At 39.3% G+C, this 25,235-nt stretch overlaps 1 protein-coding gene across 1 annotated transcript in view; it reads right to left on the bottom strand.

The window, feature by feature from the left end:
- The window catches only part of SYNE1 (spectrin repeat containing nuclear envelope protein 1), a 295,201-nt gene that overhangs the window by 243,960 nt on the left and 26,006 nt on the right, over window positions 1-25,235 (bottom strand). The window contains exons 2-4 of the mRNA XM_054395242.1: window positions 9,218-9,279; window positions 2,413-2,508; window positions 446-529 (exon numbers count right to left, since the gene is read on the bottom strand). Of these exons, the coding sequence (XP_054251217.1) occupies window positions 446-529; window positions 2,413-2,508; window positions 9,218-9,279 (242 nt within the window). The remainder of the gene's footprint in view (window positions 1-445; window positions 530-2,412; window positions 2,509-9,217; window positions 9,280-25,235) is intronic.

Below are 25,235 nucleotides of genomic sequence, written 5' to 3'. Positions count from 1 at the left end.
AAATGAATGCCTCTATGGAGCTGAAAATTATTGTTCTTTGCCAAGAACAGCAACATGAAAGTAGAGAAAATGGGGAGTTGAAGAGCACATTGAGAAAAAAAAAAAAAAACAACCAAACTTAAAAGGAAACATCATGCAAGGTGATTCCAACAAAAAAAAAATTAGAAAGAAACATTTTGCCCTATATATGGCTATATATTAGTATTAGATCTTGTAAATTTTACTTCACAGCACCTTTTAGGCATTGTGTAGAAAGTGAAGACTGCATGTGTAGCTCAGATATTGAAGCATAAGAACAGGTAGGTGGATACAAATCATACAAAGAAAGAAAGAGATAAAAGGGAAAAAGAAAGAGACATAAAAGAAAGGGAAAGAGAGAGAGAGACAAAGGAAGGAAAAACAAGGAAAGCAAGGTAAATTGAGGACTTGGAGCTACCAAACCTACCCGTCTCCCTTCCAGAAACTTAAGAGCTGTGCCAATGTTGGCAACCCAGTGAATTCTCTTCAGATGACGTCCCTGCTCACAAGGCTTAAAGAGAAAGAACAATGTAAACTCTGATCAGACTTCTACCAATTTGCTGCAATAAATGAAGTTCCAGTTTATCAGAAACTATGTACATACCACAGTCTGATTTACACATGAAAATGTCCCTTGGTACAGTCAAATTGGATCTCTGCATATATCAACAGGAAGGACTGGCAGATACAGGGGATGCAAATGTGACATTTGTATTATTAAAGAAGTTATGTATGCCTTAATAACCACAGGATGCAGGATGTCAGCTTCAGCCCATAAACTCATCACATCAGAGAACTACTTCCCTTATGTAAAATAAACTACTATTATTTTTATACACACGCATAAATATATGTGTTTGAGAGAGGGCAATGTTATCTCAATAAAAATACTTTTGCCTGAAAAGGAGAAGTCAAAATGGTGTTATTTAAAAAAAAAAAAATCAGTCTGCAGCAAAGACATTTTACCCAAAGGGTTTTTATCCATTCTTTCTAGTATCTTATTAAAAAGCCCAACCATCACAAGCCCTCACTGAACAATGAATTTTGTTGAACTTCAGACATGTAGGCTAAAAAACACAGAATTCTTTGAATTACATCAAAGCATATCCTAGGCTTCTGATACTCTTCAGTGGAATTAAATTCCCCACTGAGTCTTATACTGTAATGCAAATATACATCTATCATTTAAACATGTGCTCACAAAGTTACAAACGGATTTAACAAAGGCCTGTGAGAGATTCTGAAATTCCTCTTGCAGTTACTACAGGATATCATACTTGGGTATGCATAACCTGTAAATTAACCAGACATAATTGTGATTCTGTAATATCACTTGTCTTTCACTAGCTAATATAGGCAGCATACAATCCAGTGACCTTCATTTTAACAGGTGCTGTCATTAAACTTCTTTCCCTAATCTACTATTTCTGTTTTGCCACAAGAGGGAGACTTTCTGCTTAGATGAACCAGAAACGGGCATAATTCAACAGAGCAGAAACGCACTCGAAAGCAAAGCTTTTTTTTCCTCATCTTACAGTCAAATAAGTATTGCAGTCTGAATTACTACCTAACTTAGGATGACACCTGCAAACAAAACATACTTGAAATATGATAAAGAGGCAAAAGTGTGACACTTGAAATTGCATGCATGTGAGGGACGGGTTACATCTGAACCCTAGAGCAAGCCAAATGGTAGATAGACTGTTGCTCCGCTCCTTCTGATGCTGCCACTTGATCAGCTAGCTGTCTTGGGAAAAAAGTGAGAGTCCCTGGCCTAAAATCTGTTTGTTTTTCTCCCAAATCACATGCACAAAACTACCCTAGTGCCTGAGAGACAGTTTATTTGCCATGTACACCTGGCCTGTATTCACAACTTGGCTGTGAAAAAGCCTTTTGTCATCAGTTAAGGTTCTTTACAGAAGCACAGTAGCTAAACTGATATAAAGCCCCCCATGAAATTTTAGGGGCTCACTTTTTGTTTCCCCACTTTTTTTTCCAGACTCATAAATGTAACAAGCCTGTCATTATTTCTTCAAGATGTATAGAAATAACCTGATGTTTAGACCTTCTCTATATCATAATAGTGACACTGAAAAAACTGCAAAGACTAAGACAAATAAGCAATTTTTATGAACTTCTAAGACAAAATTAATAAAAAAAGGTGCAAACCCAAGAATGTCAGTCTGAAAATCTTTTGTTTGACCAGTTTTTTCTTTTTTTTTTTTTTTTTTTTTTTTTTTTTTTAGAAACCATGTAGCCCACTCTGTGAATAAACTTTTTTTGCTATGTAGCAGTTCGTATTTTACGGTATTCAAACACAGAAACCATATTAGGAAATTATATCCTGAAGAAGTTACGCAGCTGTTTTATATACAGAAGGAAGGAAGTTCTTACCAGCTTCTGCCCTGAAAGAACCTCCAAAAGTGCAATCAGCATTACCCCATCTTTGATATCTTCAAACAGATCATTCACCAGTATGGGAGGATTGCGCTGAAAAGGGAGCAGATTTCAGGTATTATAAAGGCTCAACAGTATTCCATCCTGCCTCTCCTCCTTTCAAAACATTCACAAAGAGTGGCTGGTCCTTTTCTTTATGTTTTATGATGTTTAATACCAATGTACCATTTAACCATTGCTATGGCACCATATCATCTAACATTTTCAGCACAGGACTGTAAAACTAGATGCTTTCTGCCACTAATACAATAGCAAAACTTCTTGCTTCCTAAAACAAGCAAAGCAGCACAACAACTCCCTATGAGTAAGATACACATAACTTACAGGCACACTATTACAGTCTCATTTCAGTCTATCAGCATATTTTTCCTAGTGTTAAGCACATCATGAAAGTTTCATTCTCTCAATCTGAGCACCACAAGGAGCTGTAAGAAGGAAAGATCCCTAAAGCAGTATAGCTGGTTGAGTGGTACTGCTACCTTCTCACAGCTGAGAGTTGTTACACTAAGTTGTGTTTTCTCTTCCCTCCTCCAGGCCCTGTAGGCTTCCAGTGTTGCTAGCACGGTCAGCTGCTACTAAAGACAAACTGCTTAGTGTGTGTGCTAACATTCACAAACACGATAACTCTGAAAAAAACATGTAATCAGATGATGGTTTTTGAATTCTGAATAACAAGGTTACATCATTAAACCCTGTTTTCTTAAATAGACCCCAGTTTCTGGAACTATGGCAGCAGCTCTCAGTTGGTCAGTGCTTTAACAATCACACAATATCCCTCAGGAACAAAAGTTTAAAATTGTTCCTCCTAAAATAAATTAAATAAACACTCTCTGGCTTCCACAAGTTTGTCAGCATTCATATACCTGCTATGTAACACAATACTATAAGACAGTCATGCCTGAAAATTTACTACAATGACAATTGGACTACAAAATTCTTGAAATTATTTTAGCAATTTATTTTGGACTATTTCTGAAAAACATTTGTACAAGTTGATCATCTATTACTTCTGTTTTGTAGAAACATAGATTTGAAAAGATAAACCTAACAAATGAAACACTGCTCTTAAAAAGGTAAAAATGCCATTGCAAATCAGGAGAAAGCAAAGGTTTCTAGTTCTCAAACTCAAAACATCCTGCTTTCATTGTTCAACATGGATGAGCTAATATTTTAATGAGATGCAATTTTGGCATAAAGTGGAAAAAGAACTCTTGTGCTGAAAGTAGACTTCATCTGAGATTTGATGTATTCTAATAGCCACAACAATAAAAAGAGTCTATTTTTTCATGTATATAAAATAAAGCAGCATTACGACTCAGTATGGGGGTATATTTAATCATAGTTCTTTTTTATTTCCTAGCAATGCAATAGATAATGGATCATGTTCTTCCTTAACATCACAGAAATCAATGGAGTAACAGGTCACTGGAGATGAATTTGTCCCTGTCTTATATTACAGGCAATTGACATAAATGCAGATAAATTTTTCTCACTTTCTATGTTTTCATTTCCTGTTCAAAGTCAGAGAAGCTTTGGTTTTATCAGTATTATCACAGGATACAATGCCGAAGAATTACGTGCTAAAATAATTCAGACAAGAAGATAACAGCAGCTGCCATCCTAATCCAATGGGAGGTGAAAACCTAAAAAAAAAAATCTCACCACCTATATAAAGCCCTAGTAGTGAGATTTGTGTCCTGAAATTCATAGAATTTCAGAATCATACAATGGTTTGGGTTGGAAGTGACCTTAAAGATCATCTAGGTCCAATTCCCCTGCCACGGGAAGAAGAGAGATCACCTCCTACTAGACCAGCCTGCTCAAGGCTCCATTGAACTAGCCTCTGAACACTTCTAGGTTTGAAGCATCCACAATTTCTCTGGGCAGTCTGTTCCAGTGCCTCACCACTCTCATGAGGAAGAATTTCTTCCTCATTTCTAAGATAAATCTATCTTCTTCCAAATTGAAGACATTAACCCCCACTCTACCATACAAAAGAAGTCCCTCTCCTGTTAGACCATAGGCTCCCTTCAAATATGGAAAGGTTTCTATAGGGTCTCCACAGCACTTTCTTCAGGCTGAACAACCCCAACTCTCAGCCAATTCACACTACAGTAATGAAGTGAGGCAGGTTCTTACAGAGGGAAATTTAGGATACATTTAGGCTGAAGGGTGTGATTTACAGTGCCCTGTAATCCCCGTACCCGTAACGTGCCTGTCTTTGAGCACAACACAGCTCCTTTCCAGCTTGAGTGGTTTGCTGAAATCAGGGGACAGGCCACAGTTTGCTCCATCCCAACATGAAGTAAAAAGTTATCCATAATTCACATGCAAACAGAAGCTGGGAAGCACCTCTGGTTTCCACAGTGTATAGCTTCACACTATAGGTAAAACCTCTGATTGCTCATTTCAAGCTCCTAATCTCAACCACCCTTCACTAGTCACTTCACACTGACAGAAGTTACAAGAACTAGATTTGCACCTTAACTGAGGCATGGTACCAAGGTAAGGCAGTGAAAAGTATTCCTGAAGACAACATCTAAGTAAACTAATACCTATAGTACTCCCCTTTTGACCTGAGTCAAGTATCTTGTGGGGAAACTAGGGGAATTATGAGAAAACATTGAATATGAGGAGAAGCAGTAAAGAAATCATCAAATTACTTATACCAAAGTTAGTAAGACCTGCTGCTCTGAAGTGTGAGAATCACAACATCTGTCTGTAAACCAGCAGGCTGAAATGTAGTTTGTTGCTGGAGAGCTCCAAAAATACAAACACTGCAAGCATTTAGCAGTGCACACCATGTACCTTAACACCAATAAAACAGGAATGGAAAGCAAATAATGCAGCTGTGTTATTAAGATCTCCTGCATAAGCCTCTTCTAATATAATTCTACAGATTGACAAAACTGTTCCTTCTAATATGCTTTATAATGTAATGTTTTTCACCACCCTGAATATGTTAACACATAATTACAAGGAGGTCAAGGAGCTGAGATCCTCATCATGTTTTGTAAATCACTTTTTTTTTTTTTTAACTGCTTTGGGCACATAGCATAGAATTTACCCTATAATTATCACTCCAGTCTCTTTCAGAAGTACAGAATGAGTTATATTCTTCAGTGGCCAAAGGGGTATTCCATGCCACATGATGTCAGCTGTGATGGTTTGTCCCTGGCTGGGGGCCAAATTCCCACCAAAGCAGCTCTATCACTCCCCTTTTTAGATGGACAGGGGAGAGGGGAAAATATAATAAAAGACTGGTAATAAGGTAGAAGCAATTTAAAAATGCAAAGCACAAGCAAAGAGCAAAGTCCATGTATGAAAGCAAAAGCAGAGAGAGATGTTATTCTCTACTTCCCATCAGCAAATGATCTTCTGTCCTGGGAAGCAGGGCTCTAACATGTGTAACAGTTGCTCTGGAAGACAGATGCCATGGACAAATATCCCCACACTTCCTTCTTTCACTTAGTTCTTATATCTGAGCTGATGTCATATGGCATGGAATACCCCTTTGGCTAGTTTGGGTCAGCTGGCCTGGCTGTGTCCCCTCCCAAGATCTTGCCCACCCCTCAGCATCCTCTTTGGGCAAGGAAATGCTGGAAATGCACAACCAGGATGCTTGTTCAGCACTAGCCAAAGCACTGATGTGTTGTCAACACCCAGCTACAGCACTGCAAAACACAGCACTAGAAGGATGCTCTGAGGAGAATTAACTCCAGCTCAGCCAAACCCAATACACATACATAAAGAATAAATTCCTCTTTTATGTAAGGATTCCATAGATACCAAACGTATTCCCCACGCCGATACAATTCAGGAAGATATATATACACAAGCTGATTCTGAGAAATTCATACAACCTTGTTTATTGTATATGGCCCATTGCCCAGGATGACTCAAGCTACCTGACTTTTTACATAACAGAAACTGCTCTTGTTTAAGTTCTCCTTTGCTCTAACTCAACTCATAAAGATAAAAACTCTATTGCAGTAGTTTCCTTTTCTTTGCCACCAGTAAACCTGTGCTACAGTGAAACCACATCAATCTTTGCTTGAAAACCATGGTTTTGAGGTTTCATACAGTTACTCACCAGTACTTTTAAAATATGTCAAACTCATTCATGATGGAAAACTTCTCCAGATAGCCATGGCATTAGAGTTAGAGATACTTTAATTATAGTTTTAGGTGTTTTCTTCTTTTTTCCTATTCGCTTTTTCCACTAATAATTTTATTAGATTAATGGCAACTACTAAACTTCCTCCATAAATGAAATCAAAAGTTTTCAAGAAAGCCAAGAAACAGAGAGCCAATCTGAAGTGAAGTTACTGTTAATTTTGAAGCCTGTACATACTGAATTAAATTCAGCACAGAAATTCTGGATTCATGGTGAGAAACAAAGAAAAAATTGAAACCACCTTTCCCCTGGTACTCTCTTTTTCCCCAGGCTCATCTTCATTCCTTCATTACCAGCAGCTCAGCTTGCAGTCAGTCCCTAACAACTCCTTTTTGCCAGTCCATCCTCCTCACACTTTCCCCCTGCTCTGGCATGAGGTCCCTCCCATGTAATACAGTCCTTCAGGACAGCCCTGTTCCTGCTCCTCTCCACTTGCAGCTCTTGCCAGAAGCCTGCTCCATCGTGGGCTCTACAGGGGCCTGAAGGGATTCTCTGCTCAAGTGAATGGCTGCAACTCCTCCTGTTCTCACTATGGTGTCTGCAGGGCTGTTTCTTACACTTTTCCCCTTGGCCTCTCATTGCCTGTGCAGCACTATGCCCTTTCTTAAATACAGTTTCCTGGAGGCATCATCAGCTTGGCTAAGGGGCTCAGCTGCATCCTGCAGTAAGCCCAATGGAGCCAGCTGAAACCAGCAGTGTTCAGCACAGGGCAGCTCCAACCTCTCCCCAGAGAGGCTCCTCCTGCACCCCCCCTGCAGCTCCCCCAGCACCTCAACAACTGCACCCATCCCATTCTACATCTCATAGAATCACAGAATTAACCAGGTTGGAAAAGACCTTCAAGATCATCTAGTCAAGCCTATTACCCAACACCATCTAATCAACTAAACCATGGCACTGAGTGCTTCATCCAGTCTTATCTTAAATACTTCCAGGGATTGTGACTCCACCATCTCCCTGGGCAGCCCATTCCAATGGCCAGTCACTCTTTCTGTGAAGAATTTCTTCCTAACATCCAACCTAAACCTCCCCTGACACGGTCTAAGACTGTGTTCTCTCGTTCTGTTACTAGTTGCCTGGGAGAAGAGACCAACCCCCACCTGCCCACAACCTCCCTTCAGGTAGTTGTAGACAGCAATAAGGTCTCCCCTGAGCCTCCTCTTCTCCAGGCTAAACAACCCCAGCTCCCTCAGCTGCTTCTCATAGGGTTTGCGCTCCAGAACCCTCATCACCTTTGCTGCCCTTCTCTGCCCTTAATGCAGCCACCACCACAACTTTGTCTCTTCCCAAGGATTAGTCAGTTCCTACTAGCAAATTATCATTACATGCACAAACAGCTATACATATGGCTAACAAAATGTACATATATCAGATATTAATGATCAATTATTGACACTACACAATTAGGAAACAGAAAAACATGAAATAAGAGTTCCTTTTCTCCTCTGACACATGTTCACAGCCCACTTGTTAACACTGTAGCAAATACCATTTCTTTCTACCTACTGAAGCGAATGGAACATATACAAAATGCATAAGTTCTTTGCTCCATGTTTGTAGGTTTTTTTCCAAACTCTTTCGAAGAGAACAGGGGGACAGACCTCATTTCCAGCAAGGACTGACTGTCAAGAAGTCCTGAAGAGAATCTTGTTCTTGCAGTTGAATTTTACAATGCTAGTGCAGTTCATCAGATCAAATCACATAATACAGCATTATATGGGCTTCCTTGCTTTGCTCTGTTAATTTTTTTTTAGGGCATTATTAGCCAGTTCCTTACACAGAAGCTAATCCCATGCTGCTGCAGCTATTCCTTCCTCAATTTTCAAGTTCACTAATCTGTGTGATTTAAAAATATGCTTTTCAAAGAGCATCTCTGGTGTTTAAATATTTTAATTTACCAGACTAATTGATAACTATGGTTAGAGCTGTGCTGTGTGAAAACTCTGGGACATGCCAAATTAAATCTCATTGCTTACTTTGTCAGACAAAACTGGTACCAGTTGTATCTTAATACTTTTAACACTGTGTGTCTTTATTCTGATAAAACCAAAAAAGGGTTTTAGGTTGTGACAAGAAGAAGCAATAATAGTTTAATGATAAAACCCAACATGCACCAGATAATTAATTCAGCACTGGATTAATGAATTTATGGATTACAAACATTCATGAGGTATATGGATTTCATGAATGTATGTTTGTAACCAGTTCAGGATACCTCTATCAAGCTACACAACAGGTATTATTTGAGTACACTGTATGAGATAAGAGTAATATTTCTATCTCACAGAAAACAGTTTCAAGTATTTCTTCTGGCTGAAATAACAGCTACTGTGCTACCTTTCAGTTTTGGCAAAGGGATCTGGGTGATTGCATGTAGATGCCACTCACACTGCTGCAGCTGAACACTACCACATCCTCCATGGTGTACAGATCGTGGGGAACCTTTTTTAAGTTTATGCCATTCTGCTCAGACAAATCTGACACATTCTATGACTCCACGGCCTGTATAGGCATAGCTAATAAGGTTTTACTTAAAAATACATACATTTTAAAGACATGCGTTACCTTAGCCAGATGAGTATTGATCCATTTTGTGAAAGTCCTTTTCTGCACTGACTCTTGTTCATCTAAGAAAAAAAGGAAATCAGTTTGATTAAACATTGACTGAATACTTTTGGATTTACATGGTGGAAGAGTAGTATTCCCTATTGATAACAAATGCATTCTGCGTTTGCCAGAAGCACCACTATATTTTATTGAGACAATATATTGCCTGTAACTACCCATAAAAAATACTTCATATTCTTACAATAATACTTTTGACACATGACTACTTGAAAAGTTTAACAGTAAGACACTATATCAAATCAGAATTCTAAGATAAATTTGACTTCTAAGTCCATACTACATTTAATGGAGGTCTAAGCACACTTGCTCTGTACTTTTTAACTAGAATCCACATCTCTAACAGTCAAGTTGCTTTTATGTAGAAAGATAGGGACTTAGAAAACAATACTCTTAGCATGTATATTTGAAAATGTTTTGAATGTTCAATTAAAGATTTGAAATTGCATTATCAAGCTTATTCATCCTCTGGGAGATCCTGACAGGGTGGAATCATCAGCTAGTTCAGGCAGTTTCTATACCGATATTTTCTACTTCCCTTAGTCCTGTCTTGTAGCACTTGTCTGATATATAGTGAATTTCACCAATTTTCAGATAGTCCCTCAAGGACTGTTGCCAGCTGCATAGACAAAAATAGGTCCTGAATGAGCTCCTCCAGCTTCAGCAGCCAGGGTCATGGCTGCAGAGGGAAGAGAATCACAGCCCTATAACCAATCCATGAAGTCCTGTCCCTTCCTTGTGGGGAATCAATGTTGACACATGGAATAATTTCACAGTGGGGTCATTCAAGTGTTTATATTGGAGATTTCTCTTTCAAAAATAAAAGAACATATTTATTTCCCTGAAAACCAAATCATTATTACCATTATTAGCATCTTTATTTACCTAATGAAAATCCAAATAAATAAAATTGCTGTTAAATATTTACTTCTTACAAGAACAAATGAATGTCCCAAAACCTGCAGATGGAAAGTCTAATTTTAGTTACTGGCTTTGCTACTGACTTGTGCAGCATCTAATAGTGATTTGCTCTTTTTCACATCTGTAAAATTTAAACCAAATATTTTTTAATTTCCCCTAAAGTTCTGGAATAGATAACTACTAAGTTTGATGCACTACTAATGATAAGCTCCCTGATTTACATTCCTGCAATGCTGCTCCGCAATGATGGTACAGAAAGTTATAAATCATCACACAAAAATTTATCAGCCAAAATGTTATCTTAAATGGGGCAACGATGGCTCCCTGACCTCACAGAGCTCCCAAAACATGTCTGGGCATTTTGATTGAAGGATATTTTCTTTACATATAAACAATATCTCACATATAAGAAATACCAGAGGAAAAAATACATATACTCGCCAGCATCTGTTACTAGATGAGCACACTTCATCCTAAGAATAATTTTGTATTCTTTATTTTCCTTTTCTTTCATTTCACTGGGCAGGCTGCCCTCCATAATTAAAAAATTAATAAATAAAAAAATTATTACATTATCAGAATCCACTTGTTGCACTGACATGCAAGTCATGAAAAATATCACTTGAAATACTGTATCATGTTACATTCTACATCACCTTTTTGGCAGGGGGTGTCTTGACTTTACATGTGGCAGTTGTTTCCACAATCTGGAAAACAGACCATCTTGCTGTATAGTTTCTAAGCATGAGCAAGATGTTTCCCTTGTGATGCACAGCACATCAGCTGTACTCTGACAAGCAATTACATATTACAATTCAATATCAATAGTCCTAGTAATTTCAGTGGAAGTATTTGGACACTTGAATTGGGTTGTGAGAAGGTTGTGGGGATGGAGACTGAGTGTACACAGAATCAGTCGAGCTCTGGCTTCGTTCACATATCTGTAACTTAAAATTCTCCAACTACATCAATCCAACAACAGCATGTCAAAAGAAAAGAATCAGTCATTTAGAAGTCAAACTTATGATCAAAGAAATGAGTGAAAATTATTCCCTGATTTGTAATTCCACTGCATCCTGGTGATTTAAGAAACAGCCTTCTGACAACAACTGGAAATCAGAGAACTAGCTCCCAGCTTTTGACTGTTCACAGCAGATGATATGAATTCAATCACATCAACAAACAGCAGAAAGAGACTTTCAAAATAATCTGTTTCAAGGGAATACATCTAAGCAGTATATATTTATAACCCCAACAGCAACTATTAATAATGAAGTTTCCTTTTTTTTTTTTAAGTACCTATTTTGTAGCAGCTTAAAAGCAACAGATTTTACCACTGTAATACCTAAACACAAGTAGTGCATTGATCTTACAAATTCAAATATGCTTTTAACAAATTTCCCTGGAAGCAAATGTGCTTTGAACTGATGGAAATTCTCCACAGAGGTGCTGTTTATCTATACTCACAAGATGCATGCGTCACACAGCTTCTTACACGCTCCACAGTGGTAGAGGACTCTCAGCTCCTTATTTGCATCACTTACCCTGCCAGTACTGAAAGAGCCCAGGAAGCAGATTTAACGACGTAACATTTCTGCCACCAGCACCTTTGTAACAAGCCATAGTCACTGCTGCTCCTGCGGCGGCTGCTGCTGCTGTTGCTGTTCCTCTGCTACTCCTGTCTCATGTAGTGTGCAGCGTTTCTTTCGAACACAGCCAGAACTAATTTTTCAAGAACAATCTAATTCCTTTCCTTCACTGGAAATGAGGGCCTCAGAGAAGTCACATGAAGCCAAACGTTAAAAACATTTTTATATATTCTTGCAGAGATGCAACAGCCAGACAAAGCCAGCTGTATTGGAAGCAGCAGTTCTGCTGGTCTCACTGCCATCATCTTTCTCCACTGTTTTCCCGTGGAAAGATTTTATTATCCAAGCACCAGCCAATCCGCTAGCGGAAATCTCTGATGTCAAGAGCCTGAATAATTCATCCAGGGACTGAGACAACCCAACTACACTGCTGATATCCTCAAGCAGCAAGATGTGTGGCTGTAAAAAGCAATGCAGTCTTCTCAACAGTGCTTTTGTAACAATATACTGCTCAGTAAGCATAAAAATGGCCGGATGGCACAGCTCTTCTCTAGGTTGTCATACATACAAAGGAAAGCAGATTTTAAAAGCAACCACTTGGGTTCATTACTGCACACTCTTGTTTAGGGATGTCCTTCATTTCCAATTGAAACAGTGAAGTGGAAGAAACAGCAAGCAATGAATCTGAACAGACATGTAGGCCACTTAGGTTTTAATAATATATTTGAACTATTGTACAAGAAGGATGAAACACACGTAAGGATGCACAAAATTTTTGGAGTGTACCTACATCAGCCTGAAACATACTCAAATTCCTGATAATATGTGGTAATTTGTATTTCATTACATCAAGAAGCCAGAGCACGTGAAAAGATTTTTTTTTTTTTGCTCTGGCAAAAGGAAGGCAGTTATGAAACATTTTGTGTGGAATTTCATGTTTTTCATCCACAAGTGCCATAGGCCCACAGGGGCCAAGAGAGTATTACACCTAATTGAAATAAGAATAAAAGGTAACTGGATATATTTACTTAAAAACACTTATAACAAAACTCCCAACAGTTATGAATCTCCCAGCAGTTATGAATATGATGATGAAATATTGATCATGCATGCATATAATCACTAGTGTCACACATATCATATATAAACACCAAGAAACAGAGTGTAGTGTCATGCTTCCCAGCACAGATTTTCTAGTAACAGGCTTCCAAAGCAGCAAAGCCACTGCCTGCTGGCTGTGGCAGCAGCTCCTCCTCAGTTGCAGAGCTCCATGTGATACAGTTCTGTCCTATGCAACAGCAGATTGCTCATCAAGCATCTCCTGCCTTAGGTGCCTGGGGATTGGATGACAGGAAGGTGGCTGCAGTGCAGGGTTGCAAACAGAGAGTTCTGCAAGGTAACATAAGGAGCCGTCTCATGAACTGAGTGGAAGACATGACAGAGCTGAGTTCAGACAGGTCTAATAAAAACACCTTGATTGATTCTTAGTGAGCTAACACTGTTAAAATTTGATTTGTTTCATGTTTTAATGAAATTCAATTCAAGCTTCTCACAGCTCCTAATTTTTCAGTTTTCATTGCTTCTGCTAGTTCTGTCCTAAAACCATCAAGACCTTCCCATTTTTTTGGTTGGTTGTTTGTTCTTTTGCTGGTATTTCTTTTTAATATATTTTTTTCCCCACATCTTTGGAAGCCTTTAGGAATACTGCTAAAACAACTCGGATTTGCAGAAGGATGTGCCAAACCACCTGCAAGGTTTCAAGATGTCACTTGAGAACATGACACAGCACAAAACATGGCAAACAGCACCCCACTGGGAAGGTTTGTTTGGTCAGCAGTTTGGCATAATGTCTCTAAAGCTTTCAATAATATATGTTATTCAGCAATTTCCATCTTCATTAAGAGCATACTTAACTTAAAGCAGCTGTAGGAAACCTTGCAAAGTTAAAGCAATATTATGGCCACTCACAAAATGGATAAACGCTTTAAGCTACATTGTTTAATCAACACCCATATCACAGGGATTATCCCATTCATGAGTACCACACAGTCAAACCAGGCTCATTTCTTTTAAATCTCTGGTTAACATTTTTCATGGGATAATGACAGGACAGGTTTGCTTAAAAAAAACTCCAACCAACAAAACCACAAAAAAACCCCAAAACAAAACAAAACAAAACCCACCAACTTTGGTAATAGCTCTGATATATTAATTTTACATTGCTAAGCTGAATACAAACACCATACACTCTTGGGAAAAAAAAAGAGTATGACTATGGGCAGTGGAAGCAAAGTAAGAAAGGGGGAAAAATTTATGTTGGAAGCCATGCAGTGCATGCTGATCACATGTAATGAAGTGATCACCAAGACATAGCAGTACTGATACAAAGAATGGGAATATATTTTTGAATGCCTTATGCATTTAGGAGTTTTCATCTTTTTCTTTTTTTTTTTTTCTATTTGAGGAGAAATACCAGGTTTGTGGCTTTTTGTGCCATTCTTTGTGCCTTTCTAGAATGTGTTTCATCAGAGACAATGAGACAGTCCCACCAACAGATCTGTTACCTAAATTTCCAAGCTCTCAGATGTAAGTGACACACCAACTGTAGCCTGCTCTACCACTAAGAGCCAGTCTGTTCCTCATCAGTTTCTCCAGAAAGGAAATCCATGCAGAAGGGCTAGAAGACAATCAGTTAAACTCAGCCTAAACTCTACTGGGGAAAATTACTGAGATGGGCTCTCTGGGGTTCACACCAGCATGCACAGATAACCAGCTCAGTCTACAGATAACCTTAATACGGTGGCTTGAGGACCAAAGTTTTATGTGATTTGGAAAACTGGAAGCAGAATAAAAAAAAACATGTCTGGGTGGAATAGTTAAAGGAAACTGAAGCGTGGAGAAGCAGCCTCGCAGATGCAGAAATGGCACCTGCTGTGCAGCATGCTGCTGGACAGCAATTGACATGCTGCGGACAACTTTCTGCTTTTACTATTGAAAATGTATTTCAAAAATATTCATTTTGATTTTACACATCTTATTTATTCTCTTAATTTCTAAGACAGAGAAGGGGTCTACCCAGCCACTAGTAGAAATATATTAAAAATGGTTCAATTTATCCTCCAAAGAAGCTAGCCATAAAAAAAACAAAACAAAACAAAACTGAGTATAATCAAATACAAACCAACGAAATAAATATTTCCTCTTTTTAATCAGGCAATTTCTTATGCACAAAAATCAGTGTCTCTGGAAGCACTTGCCATGAACTGTACAAGCGATTCCAAATTTTGAAACCTAGAAACCCAGAAGTTTAGCCAGTGCCAAAGAGTATGTGCTTTAACTCAGGCTCTTGGCTCAAACTCACAGCAGCATTTAGGCTGTCAGATAACATGTTTATACCATGGGACTTGGGAGATTTCCAGTCCTTAAATCTAAAGCGATGCCCCATTGTGTCCATACTCCCACATGCACATGCCAAATATTCTCGCTCTGTCCATGTTATCTCCCACTTTCCCATGGTCTAGTTTTCACAGGAAGAAACAGAGCATGAACCGAGCGTGATGCACAGGTATAATCTTGATCCTCAGAAGCCAGGTCATAGTTCAGACATAAAATGTTCTCCTTGCTGCTTTTCATGTTGATCAGAAAGGCTTCCCTCAGCATTTGGAGAAAGGAATGAGGACAGTACAGTTTCTCCAATGAATCAGAAGATATCTCCAAAACGTAATTTTAATGACTTTCTGCATGCATCTTCTCTAAGCGCAGTTCTTGCAGCACACTTGCTCCTGTTTGGTGTTTTGAGTGACTAAAAGAAGAATTGGAATTAAATTGTTTTGCTCCATATTTTGCCTGAACAGGCTGCATTTCATTGTTCATATGTAGAAGCAGAATGTATGCAGAACTAATAAATTAATGTGTTTGTATTTTATGTTTACTGATGTCTGCCTGTGCTGCCTCCCTCCTGTTATTCCCATCCCCACTGACTGTTGTTTTAATCACCATATGTCTGTAAATATATTTCTTACTTTCATAATATGTGCACTCAACTGAATACAGTCAGAAATGAAAAGAACACATTATGAGCTCATTAAATTCATATTCTGAAGAAGACATTAACTAAAGTCAGGATATTCAGCATTGGAAATGATTACATGCAATGGTTTCAGTGTCTTCTGAAAGATTCCGGACTCACTGCTCTGCAGGTGTCTGTTTGTCCACTAGTCTGGCATGGGTGATAGTGCACTTAGTGTTCACCTTTTCCTGGGTTAAGCCCACAGAGTTGGCAACAAAGCACTATGCAGCTCCTCAGTGACTCCTACCACCCTCCAACTGGATGGGGAGAAAAAAAAACAAATACCACAACTAAAGTCTTCAGGCTAGAGAAAAAAGAAGGGGGGGATGAGGTGGGGGGATGGCACACTCATCAATAAAAGTCACAGGAAAAAAACAGATTCAACTCGGGGAAAAAAAAAATTAAATAACAAAACTACCACAGATTTACCAAGTGAATTGGAGTAGGACAGTGATAAACACAACTAGATCTTACAAAATACTTTCAATCCAAACCCTCCCCTCTCTCAGGCCCAGCTATGCTCCTTATTCTCTACCTCTTCCCACTCTGCAGCACAGTGCAGGCAATGAATGAGGGTTGCAGTCAGTCTCAATCTGTTCCATTTTGTTTCTGCTGCTTCTTCCTCCTCAGGGGAAAGACTCACAATCCTCCCCTGCAACAATGAGGCATCCCTCCCACAGGAGACAGTCCTCCACAAGCTTTTCCTTTGAGTGTGGGGCCCTTCCATGAGCTACATTCCTCCCAGCAACAGACTGCTCCAGCACAGGTTTCCCTCAGTCACAGCCTCCTGGAACAGTGCTCTGCTCCAGTGTAGGGCCCTCCATGGGCTGCAGACAGGATTCTTCCCCACCGTTGTTCTAAGGGCTGCAAGGGCTCTTCACCTAATTTAGATGGTGACAAATCAGCCAGAAATCTAGAAAATCAAGTTCAATAATACATGATAGCATCACAGTAACAGAATGTTTTGGGTTGGAAGGAACCTTAAAGATCTAGTTCCAAACACCTGCCATGGCAGGGACACTTTCCATTAGATCACGTTGCCCAATGCAACCTGGTTTGGAACACTTTCAGGGAAGAGGAATGACTAATTTATACTGCACTGAAATTTTAATCTATCCATGACAGTAACACACCATCTTATTGTCAAGGGTTAGAGTAAATCAAACCAGCACACTTGTATATTTTTATCGGATTTGCTATGAATAAACAATGAGAGATAAATAAACCACACCCAACACTGTGAAGTTCACAGTCCCTGAGAATTTTTCCTTTCAAGTGTAGAAACTTATGGTATCAATTTTACTACCAAGTGCTTTTTAAAGAAAAGCAAGATCCAGTTAACCTCACAGAATCACAGACTGGTTGAGGCTGGAAGGGACCTCTGGAGGTCATCTGGTCCATCCTTCTTGTACAGGTCCACCTACACCCAGATGCCCAGGACTCTATTAATAGTTCCTCTCCATCGTGTGCCACATGCTGATTTGCAGCTAAGTGAGCAGTTGTTTTTTGAGGTTATATAGTAGCATCAGGGACCACATGAGGAATGACTCTGCAAACAAAAGAATATTCACATTTTTGGACTGCATCTTTTGCCCCTCCTCTAGTTCCATATGAATGTTCCCTGTGGTAGGTTCTCCATAGGCTGGCTGAATGCTGTTCTGAAGATGCCATGTACAGGGTTTGTTCTTGTGCCACTTCTGAGAGTATGGATGGAGTTATTGTATCCTAGGAAGGTCTTCAGGATGTGTAGTAGTTTGCACTGTTTAAAAAAAAATGTTACCTCTCAGTGTCCTTCATTATAGAATGGTCCAGGTCCAAAGGGACCTCCAAAGGTCATCTAGTCTGTCCTCCCCACAGTCAGCAGGGACATCCTCAACTGGACCAGGCTGCCCAGGGCCTTGTTGAGCCTCACACTGAGTATCTCCAGGGAAGGGGCCTCAACCACCTCCCTAGGCAACCTGTTCCAGTGTTTCACCACCCTATAGTGAAGAACTTCTTCCTGATATCCAGTCTAAATCTGCCCTTCTCTAGTTTAAACCCATTGCCCCATGTCCTGTCACCACAGGACCTTGTAAACAGTCTCTCCCCATCCTTCCTGTAGGTCCCCATCAGGTACTGGAAGGCTGCTATTAGGTCTCCCCAGAGCCTCCTCTTTTCCAGGCTGAACAATCCCAGCTCATTCAGCCTGTCCTCATAGCAGAGGTGGTCAAACCCCCCAGTCATTTTCATGGCCCTCCTCTGGACCCTCTCCATCAGGTCCATGTCCTTCCTGTATTGAGGGCTCCAGACCTCATGGCACAGAAGGCACAGTTCCTGTGTGACCTGCCCTAAGAGGTCCTGCTTTGCATGGGGGTTGGACTTGATGATCGCTGGAGGTCACTTCCAACCCCTACTGTTCTGATTCTATGATTCTGTATTGACACAGCTTTTATATATCTCCAAGGACGGAAACTCCACAACCTCCCTGGGCTTAGTCACCCTCACAATTAAAAAGCTCGTATTGAGCTTCTCATCCACCTGTACCCCCAAGTCCTTTTCTTCAGGACTGCTCTCAAGCCAGTCACTGCCCAGCCTATATCGGTGCCTGGGATTGCCCTGACCCAGGTGCAGGATCCTACACTTGGTCTTGTTGAACCTCATGAGGCTGGCTTGTGCCCACCTCTCCAGCCTGTCAAGGTCCCTCTGGATGGCATCCCTTCCCTCAAGCTTCTCTGCTGCACCACACAGCTTGGTGTCATCAGCAAACTTGCTGACGGTACACTTAATGTCACTGTCCATGTCACCAATGAAGACGTTGAAGACTGGTCCCAGTACTGATCCTGGAGGGACTCCACTTGTCACTGGCCTCCATGTGGACATGGACCCATTGACAGCCACTCTTGGGGTGCAGCCATCAAGCCAGTTCATTTCCACTGAGTGGTCCATCCATCAAACCCATATTTTACCAGTTTGGAGACCAGGATGTCATGTGGGACAGTGTTGAAGGCTTTGCTCGGGTCCAGATAAATGATGTCAGTTGCTCGTCCCTCATCTATTGATGTTGTGACCTGTTCATAGAAGGCCACCAGGTTTGTCAGGCACAATTTGCCCTTGGTGAAGCCATGTTGATTGTACCAAATCACCTCTTTGTTATTCTTCTGTCTGTTTTGAGGGCTCTACGTGTGATCTCAGAATCAATTCCTTTATTTTAGTGGGATTTTTAGTATGCTGTCAATAAAGCAGAATATTCACCGACAACGGTAGTAAACATTGTTATTTATGTATAGTGCCAAATCTAGTAATAACCCTAATATTAATGAAAAGTCTACAACAAAACCTCAAGAGAGCACAATTTCAGTAAGAAATAAACTTAAACATGGTGATAAGGTGAAAGTAATTCTAATTTTTTGTCACCAAATTATATATCCTGTTATGCTGTACAATGAAAAATAGCACACCACATAGAAAAAACAACAACTGCCCAACAAACGCCAGGCAGCAACGTGAGATGCTAACTATTTGAAAGTAAGGGATTTTGAGGAATGTCAAATTACATAATGTTCTGAACACAAACTGAAATTTCCCTGATAGTTACTTTTCTGATCCTCATTTTGCAGTCTCTGTGCTCTCAGTGGTACATGAAACATGAACATCTTGAAAAAATGCTCTGCTTTGGTTACCTTGCCTGATCAAGCCCATTCACCATCAGTGAATTCTTTTCATGAAAGCTGTATAGCACCAACCATTTTGAACTTCAGTCACTGTCATGCTCAAGTTAAATATCCAAATAACCTACTTAAAACATCTAATTGCCAAAACATCCCAGGAGCCCTCAAAGTGGTAAGAATCATAGCCTTGTCTGTATTTTCAGTTCACCCATCCAAAGGAAAAAGAGGCTGCTAAAGCTTCATGACAAATTAGCAAGCTATGGAGTAAAATTCTATTATATTTGTTTCAGTGAAACTTGATTTCTACAGACAATTCTATAATGGTAACTAAGAGCCATCAAGGCCTGGAAGGCTCTATAGTTGCCCAACCACAGAAATATAAATGTAAAGAAACTATCTGATAAACAGCTACAAATAGTGAAGAAACATAAACAAGCTTATGATTTACTGCAAGCAATGCTTTACCAAGCCAATGGAAATAAATTTTTTTTTTGTCTATTCATCTACAAGCTTTTTGTGAGTCTTAATTTTACATTGGCTGCTTCTTCCCTTTTTTCTCAATACATGAATGAATAAAGAGGAACTTCAGAATTACACATTTGGCAAGAAGCAGAGCTCTGACTATCCCTGCAAAACTCTATGCTAATTTGTCCAGATTACAAGCCTTTTCAAGTTCTCATATACCCTTGAATTCTAGCACTTAGAATCTCTGACAACCCACCTTGATGAAGCACTAAGCAAACTGCACATATACCATTTCGACAGTGGCTGAACATGCTTCAGCTTGGGGAATATAGGGTAAAAAAAAAAAAAAAAAAAATCAATCTGTTGCCCAATCTACTGTATTTTTCACAATTTTGCCCTCTCCAGCAGACCAAATGATTATACATGTGATTTTGCAATGTTGCAGCATTGCTTCTCTATGATATGAAAATCCTAGGGAAAAAATGAATGGGGGGTGGTGGGTAATTAAGTTTATTAAAAGAAAAAAAAAAGATTAAAAAACCCTACAGCCCAACTTTTTAAAGAATAAAAAAATGTCAAAGAACACTGATTAATAAAGTTCCTGAAAGCAATTTAATCAGGTGAAAATAAACCATGGTACTGATGGATTTGATTATACAACAACAAAATCCTAGGATTTAAGCTGATAATCAACACTATGTGCCTTCATTTATGAGTTTCATTTATTAATATCCTATATCAGTTCGTTCAATGGAACTGCACTGATCTGAACAGAATGACTCTGGCATTGTTCAAATTAAAATGTACCTGGCTAGGCATTGATCAGTACTTCTTTTAAAGGTGATTTGGCATGCTTCTGTAAAACACCACAGTAAGCTATTTGAAGTAAGAAGTAGATAAACCCATTGTTGCCACTATTGTGTTTGCCTTAAACAGCCCTTTCTGTAGTGGCAAATCACAGACAACACGATGCAGATAACAGAATATGTGTAGCAACTACGTCATTTAAAAGGACAAGAAGGAAAACTCGATCACTGTGTTTAGAACAAAGTCTTGTTAAATGCCAGTGTCCAGGGAGAGGGAATAGCTGTTCACCTCTGCACTCACCAGCTCAGCAGAAATAAGCTTAACAAGTTCAGAGTGGGAGTTGCATGGCAAAGCATGGGGCTTCTGGGAAATGCTGCCTTGCAGGGAGAGGCAGCAGTGGCCTCCAAGCAAATAATATTCCTGTCATGGCTTAATCCCAGCCGGTAACTAAGCAAAAAAGCTTGACTGTGTAAGCACTGCTCAGCAATAACAAAGACATCTCTTAATTATCAATTCTGTCTTCAACACAAACCCAAAACATAGCACCATGCCAGCTACCATGAAGAAGATTAACTCTACCCCAGCCAGAACCTCCAGATCCCTAATGGACAAATGTGGCTTAACTTCAAGCATTTCTGATACACAGCGATTGTCCTTTAGACAGAAGTGAGACATTAATTTTGCATTGCGACAATTGTTTTTTGAAAGGCCTACTCTCTCTATCTGTTCCCTCTTCCCTGCCCCCCTCCTCCCTTTCTTTAGCAATAAATTATTTTCTTAATCATTTGACTAAGTATAACCATTATTTTATTCATCATTCATGCCCTAATCTTGTGCCATGCAAACTAATGAGAATTTTGCCAGTGAATGAAACAAGCATTTATCACTGAGACCGTATCTCTGACGGGCAACCATTCCTCATGTGAAATAGAAAGGGACACTTCTGTCATATTATTGGTTTACAGCTTATGCATTTGTAGTGAAAATATTTCCCTGTCACACAAAGCATTTTGCTGTTACTGGACTCTGTGAAAATCCTGCACTTAGCAGCTCCTAACATCAATTTTTTTGTAGAAATAATGTTTTTGCAAGACGCCTGAAAAATCAGAAGATATTCCGGGTTGATCAAGTCCACAGCTGCTCACAGAATTTATTTCTGTCCTCCCGTGGGAGCCCCATTAAACTGACTGCATCTTGATGCTGATAGCTGTATTAATCTGTATAAAAAATAAGCAGAAAAAGATACTTCCTCATAGGGCATTTCTCATGTTCTGAATATCCAAAAATATATTAAAATAGTATGAAAGAGAAGGGATGACAAGCATACTCAGAGGTTGTTGTTCAGCAAACAGAACAAATAAACCAACAGCCATTGTCAACACGTAGAAAGACAATGACATCTCAAATTTCCCCAGGAATGAGAGTGTGACTAAACACTGTTCACATTTAATATATTCATTCTCAAACCCACCAGTTCTTAATTTATATTTGTAATCAATTTCTTCAAGGTTTCATCACAGCTTTTATGTAAGTGAGTGACTGTGGACTATCTGCAGAGGCATCTGAAACACAGTGAAGGAAAATCCTACTTCACTGAAGCAATAAGATGTCTTGCTAATGATAGCAACAGTGTCAGAACTTAATCTGGACTTTTTATTAAAAATTCTAAAAATTACAGCACTTGCATACAGATAGTAATGTGTAGCCTGAATACTTTATCCCAAATGGAGGAGGACCTTACACACATGAAATCCATGTCTTGCATCTCTTACCCTGTAAGGAGAAGCTAAACTGTGGGGTCTGGTTCAGCCTGGGGCAGACACGGCTTCAGGAGGACCTAACTGCAGCCTGCTAGCACCTGTGGGGAGGCCAGGAAGAAGATGGAGCTGAGTTCTTCAGCAGCATGGTGGGTAGATGAGGTACAACAAGCAGCAGCTGAAACAAGAGATGTTTCGGGAAAGGAAATGCTTTCTTGCTCAGAGGGGATTGTCAAGCAGTGGATCAGAGGCTGTGCAGTCTCTGTCCATGGAGCTAAAGACCTGAGCGACTTGGTCAGAGTTCACAACTGATCCAGCTGAACTACAGACCTCCTTCCAGTCTGAATCTTCCTATCATCCTGTAAAAGAATGAAAATCATACTTTGCAAATAACTCATAGGAACAAAAATCAATGAAGTTCATTTGGTGGACCAGATAGCTGCATGTATAGACATGCCGCTCTACGGAGGGTTGGTTATCCCCCACTGGCATGTATGTGCATAGCAGAAAGCAGTTACAAGATTGTTCACTCATCCATACAGAAGAGTAGTCACAACACTACATGCATTTACAAAGTTTTTGTTGAAAGTGCTATTTTATTGAATTTTAGAAGTTTGAAATTTATCAGGTCCATCTAATTTTCACCTAACATAATGTTCCCAAATACCCCCTTACAACCAGGAACACCAGTGCTCAATCTCCAGCCCTGGAACAGATAAACCTGACAGGTACATTTCAGAGGCCCTGACATTTCACTGCTAGGAGGTAAGGAAGTAATAAGAACATCAGTCTCAATGAGTACCTGTAAGAAGTATGCATTTTGATGTGTTACAAACTGCCAGGAAAAAAAAAAAAATCTTTGTTTTAGTCCAGTTCATATTCAAACAAAAAAAATACAGTAAGAGTACATTTTCAAGAACAAAAAATCCACCCTTTCCCTTAGCTCATTCACATCTTACACCAAATAATGATCTTTAAGAGAAGCTTTTCAAGTTAAGTATACACGTGTATGTGCATTTTATAAGGGACTCCATGGGACTATCTGCAACTGAATGAGGTAAACAATAAAGCCTACAACACCATAAACACGGTTTACTGAAATATTTTCTGTTGGGTGTTGAACACTGTGCTGCTCTGACCATATTTATTACAGCCTTTGGTCTGCTCCCAGTGCAAATCCTCTGCAGAATGGAAGGCAGAGTAGCATGCACTTGTCTTTACAGAAAGAAAACCAATAACAGACCTTCCAGACCCTAAATCCATTTTATTCTGCTTGAGTGTCATGAAACTAGGCTCTGTTAAACCAAGCACCTGATCTAAATATGAAGTCAAATCAATGCTGGCATAGTCTGTGTTTGTTATTTTTTTCAAACATCTTTATTATACTCCTGCTGTGGAAGTACACACCAATTGCTATCAATGACAGTGACTAGGCAGCTAATTACAAATTCAGAAGACATTAGCAATTGGTATAACATCCATACCTGGATGGATGGACACAACATACTGTTTGTATCTGTAAGCAGAGAGACAGTAATCTCATGAACTATGAGATAATATGGTTGGCCGATTATCCGCATGCTACAGGATTCCCATGAGTTTATGGGACCAGAAAAGAGTGAAGTACATGAACATTATTGTGCAGGTAAAATTTCCTGTGGGCTAAGTATGACCCAAATTGCTGCCTTTCACAGAAAATGTGTTACAGAAACTCATTGGATACATTTAAGGACGTGGTGGTCCTTAAATACACCAGATAGAAGAACATATCCCAACTCATAAGGATATGACAACTTGGCTGCATTAACTCCCTATTATCTCAAGCTTTACTTTATTAAGAAAGGGTAAGGATTGGAGAAGACAACACTAAGACAACACTCAGTTGAATTCGCTTCTGGGTGATCAAGACTCCAGGAGCCTGGGACATGTATGTCCAATTTAATTACAAACATTACTCCAGACTCCAACTTTCATGTCACCTTGACAAGCTTTACTATGGTCTCTGCCAGAGTCAATAATTAACATGAAAACTATTGATACTGAATCACAAAAATTGGAATGCATTTATCTTCTAAGAAATAGCTAGAAATGTTCAACAAATCAAAATAACTATGTGTATAGGCCCACTGATATTAACTTATATATATACTTTATAACAAACTTCATCACTTATATCATTTACTTTTAAATGAGGGAATTAAATAGTAGCCAGTCACCAACGGCATAATTTCTTAAGATTTATACATATTACAGAACAGGGGTAAAACCACCTGAGTAAAACTTTGTTAAACCAATTCCTGAGAAAGCAGGAACCTGTTTTGTTGGGTTTTCCACTGTACCTAGGATGTTTTGCCCTTTTGTTTTTATTTACCATAGTATGAAAAAATACAATAAATTTCACAAAATCTAAGCTATATACTGTGCTTGTTTTGTACAACTATTTTTTTATTCATTACATTCAGCATGTATCACTTTCTTTTCTATATCATTGTTTCATGACATACCTGAGGCCACCTTCTACAAAGCTTAAAAGTTCTTGACCTGATTGTGAATTCACAGTGAGCCATTCCACTGACATCCTTAGGGCTGCACAAATCAGAGCATTATGAATATCACAGTGAGTCAAGCTTATGTAGACAGAAATCTACATTGAGCTGTGAAGTCAGACTGAAAGGCAAAAAACACCACAAAAATTTAAACTTT

Source organism: Indicator indicator, chromosome 2, assembly GCF_027791375.1.
Source record: "Indicator indicator isolate 239-I01 chromosome 2, UM_Iind_1.1, whole genome shotgun sequence".
Classification (NCBI taxonomy): Eukaryota; Metazoa; Chordata; class Aves; order Piciformes; family Indicatoridae; genus Indicator; species Indicator indicator.
The sequence above is the reverse complement of the archived record's forward strand: the minus strand, read 5'-3'. Positions and strand labels throughout refer to the sequence as shown.